Source organism: Cyprinus carpio, chromosome B9, assembly GCF_018340385.1.
Source record: "Cyprinus carpio isolate SPL01 chromosome B9, ASM1834038v1, whole genome shotgun sequence".
Lineage (NCBI taxonomy): Eukaryota > Metazoa > Chordata > Actinopteri > Cypriniformes > Cyprinidae > Cyprinus > Cyprinus carpio.
This window is the reverse complement of record NC_056605.1, coordinates 15,672,648-15,686,040: the sequence shown is the minus strand read 5'-3', so window position 1 is coordinate 15,686,040 and position 13,393 is coordinate 15,672,648. Positions and strand designations below refer to the sequence as shown.

Sequence of the window (13,393 nt, the reverse complement as noted above, 5' to 3'; positions counted from 1 at the left end):
AAGCACTTATATTTTTCTGTATAGAAAAGTGTGAATGAATTAGAACAGTCTACATTTTTGCTGTATAGATTTTAGAAACAGACCCTTTTCCAGTGTTTACTGGTTTACATGGTCATAACTGGGATGAAAACTTGGATATAATTATAATAAATTCATTTGAATTTTATTCTATAATGTTTTTTTTTTTTATAATTCTAAATTTTCCCTCTTTCATGTCACAAAGACAATCAATAGAACTTAAGTTCTGTTCAGTTAATAATTCCGTTAATTACCACAGGCATTTTTACCTGTCCCTCAGTTTGTGAAATCAACAACAATAATAATAATTATATAGCTTTTAATTGATATGTTCCTATATTATTTTAGTTTTTAATAATAATAATAATAATAATAACAACAATTCATTTATAATATTAATAATAATCATTTATATATATATATTTTTTAATGTCAGTTAATGTGACCCTGTCTTTGAAAACCCAGCTAAAGTAATTTTTAGGTGATTTACTGTTTTATGTATAAAATCATCTTTCATAAATGTTAAGAACATTCTGTGAAAATGTTACATTGATATATTTATTATTGTCTGAGTAAGACCATGTCAAAGATTGAAATCATAGTGACATTAATGTTTGAAATCAAACTTTGATGCTTGTTATCTCATAATTAGATTTTGAGACTTTAGCCTGGATTTCACAGAGAGGCTCACAAAAGATCACCAGTTTAGATATTAGAAATGTAAATGAGGGACTAGAACCAGCAACCTTCTGGTTACAAGCCCTGAGCTCTCTACAGTTTCCCATTTGAAAAAAAAAAAAAAAAGTCAATGCATACCTCAAAGTCATTATGTGTCCATTGGCGCAGAAGCAGGCCAGACAAACGCTGTTACAAACCGACACCACGTCAGCCCGCAGCACGAAGGATGACTCAGTGATGTTATGCACATATAGACATGCCTGGGAGGGCATGAAGAAGACCTTGGCCTGCCTCTCTGAACACACTACAGCTAAGTGACCATCTCCACTAGCTTCTTGAGAAGACGAGGGCGAGAAGTTGACCAGTTTCCGCTTGCGGGGTCGATCTGGGTCATCAGGGGCATGTTGGTCCCGCCACACCTCATAGGGACTGTTGATAAGAGCACCTCCACAGTCCAGAAAAGCAAACCGCAGAACGGAGGCCTTCAGCATTAACACTGTGCCTGAGAGGAAAAACCAGAGAGAGAACAAAAACATGAGGATAGGATTATTGCATTCAGAGGCATTCACGAATTAGAAAAAGAAAGAAATCAAGAGATACCAGTGGGGGCCACAGTAACGGGGTCTTCCTGGCGTTCCTGCTCGTCCGTAGGAATGGACATTGGGATGATGAGCACCAGACCCAGACTCGTGCCCACCCACAAGCATGGTGTAGGCAGGGTGTCTGACTTACGCCCGTATGACTCTGCAAACTGTAGGGTGGTTACGGCCTCTTTAGTCTCTCTGTCTATGCTGGAAACGCTAGAGCTCCGTGACCGGCTGAATGAGTTTTCTCGACTCTCTGAGAAAGAATGGAGAAGGGGAGAGAAAAAAGAGAGGGTGGGGGAGAAATGTCAAGAATGATGGAAGATAGAGGGCAAACGGATGAGTAGTAAAAGATAAAGAATAGTAGAGAGTGAAAAGATAACAGAAAAAGATGGTAGAAGGATAATTGGAATAATTGAAAGTGGAGTCACTCCATATGTCTGTTCACAATTACATTTAAACCACATCAACCAGAATCCAAATAATAAAGTGGTACAAATGTGCAATTGCAAACACAACTCTATTGTTTTTTTAGATTTGTTATTGAAAAGGTAAAAACATTAAATAATGTACGTACAGGACAGGGTGACACATACATAACGAGTGAACACATCTTAAAATTCTCCTGTTCACATGATCAAATATGTCACAGATTTCATTCACATGCACAGAGGACACACAGAACACACTCTCACAATTTCAAACCCATTCACTGTCTTTACTGTCCTTTTGACCTTGAAATGCTTCCAGGTTCTTATTCACTGCATATTCATATAGCCAGGCCTACACATAAAAATGTTTCTGGACTTGCCTGATTTGTGCTTCATTTGATTATTTAAACTCTCGCTCTCTCTCTCTCCCACTTATCTTAATCTGAAATATGTCATGAAAAAAAAATACAAAAAAAACAAGCAAAAATAGCAAGATTTTTGTTGCAATACAATATGTATTTTGACAATATATGATTGGTTGTTGTAATTGCCATGTCTCAGTTGACATTCAGTATCGATGTACTATGTCACGCATTAAAAGGAAACAACATTTCTATATTAGAATTTGAGTACTGTTTTCCATTGAGAATCCTGTTAATCCTGCAGAACAAAAGTGTACTGCATTCTCATAACATAAACCCATTATAAGAAACACTGACAGACATTTGTCATAATGTCAGAACATGGGTTTGTGTGTGTAGTGATGAAAGGAAAGTAATTTGTGGAGTGAATACTAAATGTTTGTAGGTATATCAGAAAAGTTGTGGGTATCAGTTACAATATTTTATAATATGCCATTTATCATATATCATAATGACCTCTATAATTTATTATTACTTAAATACTAAACTTCTGCTTCTGGGTCATTCTCATGAAACAGTGTTTTGTGCTACGTGTTCCCATGATATTCAAACATACGAGTAAATAAATTAACTTGGTACTGCACCCAATAACATTATATAATAGATGTATCTCTTTAGTGTCTAACTAGATAAATACATTTATTTATAATACATTTATATATAAAAAAAATGATAGTGATTAATTTTCACACAAAACAGGAAAACTGACTATAAATTATGCACTAGCTAAGAACATTATTAATAATAATTGCATTTAAATTTCCCACATTTAGCCTCAAAACATCTTGAAAGTTCAGCAGAAATGTTTTTCAAATGGTAAGAAATTCAAATAGTAAGAAAATATGAATGGTTTGAAATAATGTAGCATTTTTGTCACACCCCATTGGACTTTTGTTGTGTTTCCTTCCCCCATGTGCTCTGTGTGACCTAGTTTTCCCTCATGTTTGATTGTGTCATTCAGTTTACCTGTGTCTTGTTAATTCTTATCGTTTGCCTGTGTATTTAGTTCTAGTCTGTCCTGTGTTCCCTTGTTTAGTGTTAAAGTTGAGTTGTGCGCATGTTACCTGCCTGCCTTCTGTGGATACCGTCTGTGTGGATTAATTAAAGACTGTTTACGTTCATCTTCTTCTTTGTGCGCTCATTATACACTGCACCCCTGACAGAACACTGGACCTCAAAAGAGAAAAAAAAAGAAAGGAATGGAATGGGCGGGGTAACATTCACCCTCAGATTTACTTGTCTTGCAGTCATTTCCTCATTTGACGATGAGAGGCTGAAATCGCTGTTCTGGATTGGGGCAAATTACCATCGCCCGGGGACCTCCCAGACACTGCCAGACTGAACTGGAGGGAGGCCATGTTTCGGTGTCTGAAGAGCGTCCTTCCCTTGATCCAGAACGCGACAGGAACCAGAGCCCAGCCCAACATCACCCTGCTGCGGAGAACAAAAGCCAGAGCCCACCGATGATGGAGAGCCTGAGCCTGCCGTGACCAATGAGCCATCGCATAATGGAGTAAAAGAGCTGAGGATCACCCCGGAGCCAGTGCCTGTGACGTTAGACTAGATGCAAGAGCCAGCTACAGAGCTCGCCCCAGGGGAGATCGCTATGGACAGCGAGAGTGTGGAGGGAAGCACCACCCACTGCACTATGGCTGAGGGTAACCCGAGCTCAGTGGACTATGATTGGGATGTATATGCAAAAATTCACCCCATCATCTACCCACCCCAAACTAACAACATCCCCTGAATTATCTGCCTGTCATACAATCACCACAGATGCATAACCCCTGTCACTGGTGCTCCCAGTGTAGGGAGTGTCCTTGTGGTCTGTGTGGGCAGCATACACTGTCCCTGAGCATCCTGAACTCTTGCCCAGCCTCCCTCTCCCACCACCTCTGCACCAGTTCTCGCCATTGCCATTGCTGTCTCCTGGCAGCCCCTCTGCTCACCCTCAGCCCACCATCTGTGCGGTGGGATCGACGCGGGTTTGCCAGTCTCCATCTGCGTCATGGCTGGAGGATTCCTTGTCTCCACCTCGAGCCTCTGAGTCTTGGACTCCGCCTCGGCCCTTCGACCCAGCCTCTCCACTATGGCTCCTTACTCCCTCTTCTCCACCATGGCCCGTCAGTTTACCACCTCCGCCAGGCTCCCTCGTCCCTCCGGCTCGGTCTGTCGTCACCTGGCTCCTCCTTCTCCTTCCTGTTTTCTCCCTGGCTCCTCCCTCCACCTGATCCACCCTGGCTCCTCCTGTTTCCTCCTTGACTCCTCCCTCCATCGTCTCCGCCCTGGACTCCATTCATCGTCCCCCTCCCAGGTGTTCATCCTCCTCCCGAACCTCCTCCAATATTGTCTGCCTGCCTTCCTGGCAGCCCTTTGCCATCCCCTGTCACCATCCCAAATCCACAACTTTGTCCTCCTCATAAGTCCCCCTCCGTCCCTCCCTTTGCTGTTCCTCGAGGTTTGAGGTCATGCCTTCTGGGAAGGGGGCGGACTGTCACACCCCATTGGACTTGTTGTGTTTTCTTCCCCATGTGCTCTGTGTGACCTAGTTTTCCCTCATGTTTGATTGTGTCATTCAGTTTACCTGTGTCTTTTTAATTATCCTCATTTGCCTGTGTATTTAGTTCTAGTCTGTCATGTGTTCCCTCGTCCAGTGTTAAAGTTGAGTTGTGCGTGTGTTATTATGGATTAAAGAATTCTTCTTTGTGAACTCATTATACACTGCACCCCTGACAATTTTACCCTACTGTTCAAATATTTTGACTTAGTAAGTTTAAGAAATTAATACTTTTATTAATAAATATATTTAAATTGATCAAGAGTGAAAGGTCTATTTCAAATAAATGATTATATTTCGTACAGTATTACAGGTATTTTTGATCAAATAAATGCAGCCATGACATTGAAGGCTCTTACCAACCCAAAATTTATAATCTGTAGTGTTTTTAGGGTTTTGGCATTAAATTAATAAATAAACAAACAAATGAATTTATTTTCTTGCACAAACAGCACTGTTTCTTGAGAACAACTCTGCTATGGCCCAGTGAAGGTCCTCTTTCTTTTCCTGGTGAAGGTGCACATGTCCATAAAACACATAAAACCATCATCATGGTCATGATAGCACACCTTACTATGTTTTTTCTGTGAACACTAACCCCCAATTAGAATCCTTAACATCAAAGAACAAAATTTGTTTTAAGAATGACCTCACAACATTCACCTATACATTTATGACAACATTAATGATTGATAATACTGACAGAATCATCAGACCTCCCTTAGACATTGACATACAGAAAGTGTTTTCCTGAAACAGGTTAAGCCTCGCCTTGGACGGATAACTTTTGTCACATGTAGTCCAGGACTAGATTTAATCTGTGTCTTGGAGATGTCACAGTGTGTGGGATGGACAGACGACTACAAGCCGACAACACTGCAGATCGACAGAGACTGGTGTGAAACACAAAGCAGACATTATTGTAATGTTCAGCTGCTAGCAACTACGGTGTAAATCCAAACCTGAAGATGAAGAGCATGGTGAGACTCTGAACATCATTCAACGTAACGAGAGAGGGGTTCTGATCAAGCAACTATGAGCCACAGGACGGAACGGAGTGAGACGTGACGCTACAGGGTGAGTGGTCCTTGTGACCCTCAAAAAGCCCCTCCTTACCTCTCTCACTCCAGGAGTAGGTGGTGATGTGATGCTCATCATGAGAGTACATACTGACTCCATGTAACTGCTGCAGCATGGCTCGTCGGGACGCATAACCTATCCATCAAACGCACACACACGAAACCCCAACGGCCACAGTCACACACACGTAAATACAACCATACATGACCACAACATACAAAATGACACATACATAGACACAAATGTCAGACATATACCAAAACACCAAAAAGACATGACCAGAACATCACGGCGTACAGAGAGTGACAGAAAAAGAGAGAAAGAGAAAACAGATAAACCAATATGCCAGAAAGAAAGAAAGAAGGGTCCTGACAGGTCGATATTTTTTCAAATACCTGCCCACAACATTTTAGTAGATTAGATAGCCAAATAAATAAATAAATAAAGTACAATAAAATAAAAGGATAATTAAAACCGTCAACAGAATGAAATCCTTTCTGGGCTGTGATATGATATGTGTGTGTGTGTGTGTGTGTGTGTGTGTTTGTGATCACAATAATTAATGGGACATTTCACTCATGTCATCATTTACTCAAACTCATGTCATTCCAAACCTATAATACTGCCTTCAAAATGTTCAAAAACTTGTTAAATGGTGTATTAGTAATGGGAAGATCAGATAATTTTAGGATCTTTGAATCTTGTTCAGCAAAATGAATAAAACTTTATTCAAGTCATTTCATTCATATATACAGAGTTATTAAAAAATAATTAAAATGTTACATTTCCAATAGCCAAATTTCTCCAACACGTCTACTTGTGTCAACTTTCACCATATTCCAAATGAGAAAATTATGACAATACCAGCCAAAGACAAATTATGAGAAATGATTCATGATTAAATTACTACTCAATTGTGTCTTCTTGTCTGAGTTGTTCATCATTGTCACCCATGTAATCATTTCTGTTTCCTTTACATAGCCTATGCGGCTTACATGTCACAAAAGAATGAATGTCTATAAGACCAGAAGACTTGAGAGGTGAACAAATCATTTCTTTCATTTTACCATAAAAAAAGTCTTTCAAAATGAATGAATAGCTCATGGGAGACCCATCACTTTAGCATACATTATGAGGTGTATAAATACTTTTAAGGTATGGAGATTTGTTGACCTTTTGGGACATTTCTAGTCAAAAAAAGCAGCATGAACATTCTTCAAGATATCTTTTTTTTTTTTTCACAGAACATATAAAGTCTAATGAGTTAAGAAAGACATGAAGGTGAGTAAATGACAAATTTCATTTTGGCTGAACTATCTCATTAACACTGACTAAGACGGGACTCTGATGTCTCACAGCATTCATTTCCCAAGCAATATAACACAAAGCAAACTGAAAACAAACCCACAAATCCACTCTCACACAGTGCAAAACGGTCACACATAAAATCACATATAGGTTTGTGAGAAGACACGCAAATTGACCTTTTCTACCGATGGCACGTGTATCTGTGGGAACTGTGAACATAATTAGTCGTATCCATCCTGTTAGCCTGTTAGTGTGAATATTTCATGATATAGATGGCTGAGAGAAATGATCTACTCGCTCGTTCTCACTCTCTCTGGGACTCTTTTGCTGAGGTCACTGACTGTCAATCACTGCAGGGGAGCCAAATGACACACCTGTTATTAGAAACAGCAACAACACCCTCTCTCTGTGGGACAGGCAAACAATTCTGTGGAAATTCATTTTATTCTGTCTGTTGTGGTTTTTCTGATCCTCTCTGTGTTTATAGTTTGTGTATACACATAAACATTGCTTAGTCTTATAGACCTTAGTCAGCAGCACCATATTTAATTTCTGACAGCAATGAAAACAAGGCTGTGAATTATAGAAGTACAGTGTGTTCAATGGATTGTGCTGTTTACCATCTTACCAATTGTTCAGCTGACAACGTCTTTCAAAAAGTCTTCCAGTAGACAAAAACTCCATAAAACTGTTTGAAAATTATGAAACTGTTATGAAAATTTCATTTAATCTAGGACCTTTATACAGCGCATGCCATTGTAAACACTGTAGTCTATCTCTCACTACCTTGTTTTTAACCATGTAAAGTTTAACATGGCATCTAACTTTTTCTTTTAACAAGTTAACAAATGATTCTTGTTAAACTAATCAAATGAGTGTGTGATTGAATGATTGACTCACAAAAAGATGCCCACGTATCGCCACATACTTCCGTTATGATGTAACCTGCAGAAAATGCTCTAAATGAATCAGTGAATGATTCTTTTTGGTAAATGGGATGTGACTCAGTAGATTTTAATGGGATAACGAGATGTCAGGGAGACAATGGGATGATTGAAAGTCCCATCCACTAACACTTATTCATTGACTTACAGACTTAACAAATGTCTGTAACTGTCCTTATTTTGCTTACATCAAGTATGTGTGCTTGTCTTTCCATCCTTAATGCTGTTTATATGAGACTACGTATCCCAACTTCCCGCAGCTCTCTCTTCCTGTAGCGTGTCTCATTAGCGACGGCCTGGCTCTCCTTGCTGCTAATTGACCTTTAATTATCCCAGCGACCCCACTGCGGCACCACATGCCTGTTACTGCAGCGATAGGGACGCACGCCACACGTTGAGACCAAAGAAGCAGTAGGCAGTCCTCTAACGGACAATAACACTTTTCCAAGTGTGGAGGAAAAAAAATGGACCTGTCTGTCTATATCTAGACAGATGTGGATTCATTTGAATATCGCAACATTATTCAGTTAAAAAATTTCAAGCTGAGTCTGTGCAGAAGAGTTTCAGAGATGAATACTGCACTTTCAAAACTGCCCAGGTGGAAATAAAAAAGAAAGAAAAAAGGGTGACGGGAAGACACTGTACTAGCTTGTGAGAAATCACAATTTTTTCTCAAAAATGAAATCAAATAGAGATTATTTGGTTAAGGCAATATCAGTGCACAGCACGTCATTCTGGGAACCGTCCAGTCAGTGTGAAAACCTTATGAACTCCGTGACACTGTTTGTACGTTGCTGTTCGACTTGGGCTGGTTGTCCTGGTTGGCGTCCTTCACGTAAACAGGATTATGGACACAGATGACGGCACAGGAGGAGACACTGCCTATCGCTGCGATTGGATTAGTGAATGACAGGAAGTTGGTGCCCAAGCGAGGATATGATCTAAGTGATGCGTTACCGCTGTACAGATCACACTAATATGAGCAAGACATCTGCTTTTGGGGACATATATGACTGACAAGGACAAAGAACTGACATGAGATAAAGACATACAGAAGTCACGTTTGCTGCGTGCAAGCCCACCATAACAGTTAAAGGAGTCATACCACAAACATAATGGACTTAAATATAATAATAATATTTTTTATCCTGAGGTTCAAGGATATGAGAAGCAGAAGGTGGAGAAAGATGAGAAAGAGATATATTTGTTTTTCATGATATGACCTCTTTAAACCAGGGCTCTTGTAACACACACTCACACACTCACACATATAAATATGGAGGTGATATGAACAAACATTTGAACATACGCACATATTCTGATTATGTGTTTTGTAGAAATATGTTGTGTTGATAGTGATGATTGGATTGTCCATGTATTTCATTTTGGTAAATTCCCTTCTAGTGATTCAGAGGAAACAGCAGCAATTTCATTTCATATTATGAAAGACGCTCAAAGAGAAATAATTCCACAACCATAATTGTTGCGTAAATTCCAACCTAAGCTTGCGAAAAGACTGCCTACATTAATTTTTTAATTCACATCATCAACCCACCTGTCAAATGACTGTGTGTAGAGGTAGTAATTAAAAGCATTAAAAACAAAAAGTATAATTAGGCTCACAGCGGTGTCTGCCTCAGCCTCTATGTTTGAAGCACAAATACGGTTTCAAACATAAAAGGGACAGAAGATCCCCAAAGCTTGAAAAGCTGAGTCGTTTTTGTGAGTCACACTTTGAAAGGTTTGTGCCGTTTCTTCTTCTTTTCGTTTTGACTTTTGAAAGGCTGGTTAATAAAATAACACTTATTTCATCAACGTTTATCCCATTCATCCTAATATTGAGTTTAATCAGGATAAATGGGATTTAGGTTAAATTAAAGTTTATAACACAAACCTATTATGGGATCACAAAAACTTTCCACCAAAATTTCAGCAAAAATGCAGTATGGTAATTGGTGCATAAGATACTCTGTTACCCCTTTTCCACCAACAAGGTGCCAGTGCCAGAGCCCAATCTGGTCCTGTTTTGATATGAATACATGGACATTAATTGTAAATCCAGACCTATATGACTTAAGCTTTTCCCTGAAACACATAAGGAAATGTTAGGAAGAATTACTGCAGTCATCAGTGTAGCAGCACACACATAAATATGTGACAAAATTCACCTACTGTGCTTAACTTGCATGTTGAGTTTGTTTCCCTTTTAGGAATGTTATGCTTGATTTTTGGTTGGAGTGCATTAAGGTGATTCAGTCGGTTCACGGTTTTTCATTCAATTTCTACAGTGCCTGTGTTAATTTAAACGCACAAATACATAGATGTGGTGACCCCAACATGATACGTGTCTCTGCCTGGGCAACCCATGCTGCAGCTTGCTGTTTACCAAAACTCTGGTATCTCGAGAGTGACTAAATTGGCCATCATCATCTTGGCCACAACAACAACAAAGCCCATTTAGGTGTTAATGCAAACACAAGCAACATGGAAATTGGATAAAAAGCAGTGAACTGGTTAAACCACTTTAATGGACTCCGACCAAAAAGCAAAAGTACATCTTTTAAAGGGGAAACAACCTCATCCCACAACTTAACATTCTTAAGGGGGTATGAAACCTCACAAGCACAGTATGTGAATTCTGTCACGTCTTGAGTGTATGTCGCCACACTGTAGTGACTTTTACTGCATGGCAAATGATGTAATTAAATTAAATGGTGACTGAGGCTGTCAGTCATCTCCTTTAAGGTTCCCCAGAGGAAAGTCAAATGGTAGATGACAGAATTTAAATTTTTGAGGGTACTATCCCTTTAAAACCAAGAAAAAAGACCAGGATGTACCATATTTATTTGTGGGCAGATATAGCATTGTTCAGCTCTCAAATGTGGCTCTGGCGGTGCTGGAAGAGGTCCACAGATCCCCTGGTTGAGCACCGGCTCAGTGGAAAAGGGATATGCTTCCTGTGTGGCATGATAGGGCTTTAGTAATCACCAATCTTTCCAATAGAGTGGAAAGCAAAACAATAAAACCAAAGAAAAGGCAGTGAAATCACAGTGACAGAAAACATAGCAATAAAACCCCATACCCTCCTCCTTGTATCCCTTGATGAGTGTTAAACATGCATAAGGGCAATGGGCATTAGGGGAATGGGGGGGTAAATGGATTAAAGGGATAAAGGAGCTGGAGAACAAGCACACACCTTCGGTGAGGGAGGACACAGGCAAAGAGACCTCCATGCATGCGGCAGACTGGGCCTTGCGGAAGGGCGGTCGGCCGGGCCCCCTGCGGGCAAGGCGTGGCCCTTCAGGGCCCCCTGGGACTCTGGCCCTCCCAGTCGGACAGGGCTGGGAGGTGGGGCTAGTGCAATGTCCATTCACATGATCTGTAACAACGGGCATAGCATTATCAAAAAACCCAAATGAGATTAGAAATAGAAGAGTGTGTGAGAGAGAAAGAAAGGTGAAGAGAACAGTGGGATGAAAACAATGCAGCCGCAAAGGAGAGAGAAGCATTAACAGTAAGAGGAAGCAGTCATTTAATAGCAGCTTTATTCAGCTAAAAATCATTCTGATTTATAAAGAAAAAGGAAAATGGAAGGGAAAAGGAAAATGGAAAGGGAAGGGAAAAGGCAATTGGAATGGAAAAAGGGAAAAGGATAATGGAAAGGGAAGAAAAAGGGGAAAAGAAAAGGAAATGAAAAAGGAAAATAAAAAGGCAAAAAAGAAAAGGAAGTAAAATGGGAAAAGAAAAAAATAAATAAACAATGAACAGGAAAAGGAAAGGAAAATGTAAAGAGAAGTAAAAATACAAAAAGAAAAAATGAAAAGGGACAAGAGAAAACATGGAAAAGGAAAGGAAAGTTGCAGGTAATGGTAGCTGTTCAAAAAATTAAGCATTCAGAGAGGCTTTCTCATCCCTTCTCAACTCAGACATTTGAAAGGACGAAGGTGGAGGACTTGATTTTTACAGAAAAACAGAAGCTTCCATCTGCAGCCTGTTTATGCAGGAAATTGAGGGAGGTTTGTTTGAGTATGCAGGGAAAGACCCAGATTCAAACTTTCTGCATCTAAAACAGCACATTTTTTTCATTACCTCCAACAAAGCTGGAGCAAAGTCTTACTAGCGTCTACCTGAGAGAGACATCTGTAGCCAGAAGCTCTCAGATGGAGGCAGCCTGTTTATATGTTCCACAGTATCCTCTAGGTTATGACTGACTCCTGACTATCTTGACATTCTAGCTGTATATTTCCCTCCCTTCCTCCATTTTATATCTATCAGTCATTTTCATGCCAACGCAGCCATCCAAATCCACGACTGTCTGCTGTCATTTCATATCAGTGGGATTTCTACTCGTTTTTATATCACACAGTAGACTTGGCAACCAAAACTTTGACACTGACTCATGGTGAAACAAAGCACTATTAAGAACACCATCTGTAGTACGTTTGAGAAACTTAAATCATCATTTTAAAGACTACATTTGTTAGTTCATATTTTCTGGTATGCACAAGTTTTTATAGTATAATTTACCCACTGACATTTAAAATTTTTGTGTTGGGAATAATATAAAATATTTTATGGTTTTGAAAAAAATAATTAGAAACCCATCTATATTCAACAAAGAAGCGAATAAGAAAAGTTAAGAGCACTAAAATAAGCATGTTATAATGATATAAATATCATGTGACACTGAAGACCGGAGTAATGGCTGCTGAAAATTCAGCTTTGTCATCACTGGAATAAATATTATTTTAAAATTGTTTACATTTGAAAACATGTAATTTAAATTGTAATAATATTCCCACAATATTCACATTATAAACTGTGTCAGTCAAATAAATGCACCGTTAAAGAGACTTTTTTCTTTCAAAAACATTTTAAATAATCTTACCAATCATAAGTTACGAATGATAGTGTATGTCTGTGTTTTATTTTTGTAAAAAAAAGTATTACAAAAGCCTTGGTGCATTCAAGGGGAGACAGTTCTAAGCACAAAACTACAGACAACCTACCTGTAGACACACATTTGAGCCACACACACATACATTACACTCACAACACTCATAAATGGGCTTTCTAATAAGTATTGATTTTTTATGTCCTTTTTCTGTTTTTATGACCTAAACCTTCAAGATATTTTCATATTACAAAATGACCCACGACTCCCTTTCTAAGTTCTAATATTTTTCCAAGCACAAATCGAAAACCTTCAAGGATTTGAAGCAAGTGTAATCATTCATGGCCCAGATGGTCTATTTTCTTTTGTAATGCTGCACAGCTCGACCTGTTGAAGGAACACTTTCATAATTACACATTAGGTCAAGTTTGGCACAAGAAATTGGAGAGGAAATTGTTCAGCCTTCAGCGAGAGGTG

General features: G+C 39.2%; 1 protein-coding gene across 9 annotated transcripts in view; it reads right to left on the bottom strand.

Annotated features, from left to right (window-relative positions):
* The window catches only part of stxbp5l (syntaxin binding protein 5L), a 155,527-nt gene that overhangs the window by 5,379 nt on the left and 136,755 nt on the right, over positions 1 to 13,393 (bottom strand). For 6 of the 9 annotated variants that reach the window (XM_042731146.1, XM_042731148.1, XM_042731151.1 and 3 more), the window contains 4 exons: positions 11,219 to 11,401; positions 5,807 to 5,905; positions 1,297 to 1,536; positions 835 to 1,198 (listed from right to left, as the gene is read on the bottom strand). In XM_042731146.1, the coding sequence (XP_042587080.1) occupies positions 835 to 1,198; positions 1,297 to 1,536; positions 5,807 to 5,905; positions 11,219 to 11,401 (886 nt within the window). The remainder of the gene's footprint in view (positions 1 to 834; positions 1,199 to 1,296; positions 1,537 to 5,806; positions 5,906 to 11,218; positions 11,402 to 13,393) is intronic. The other 3 variants (XM_042731150.1, XM_042731153.1, XM_042731154.1) reach the window with 1 other exon arrangement.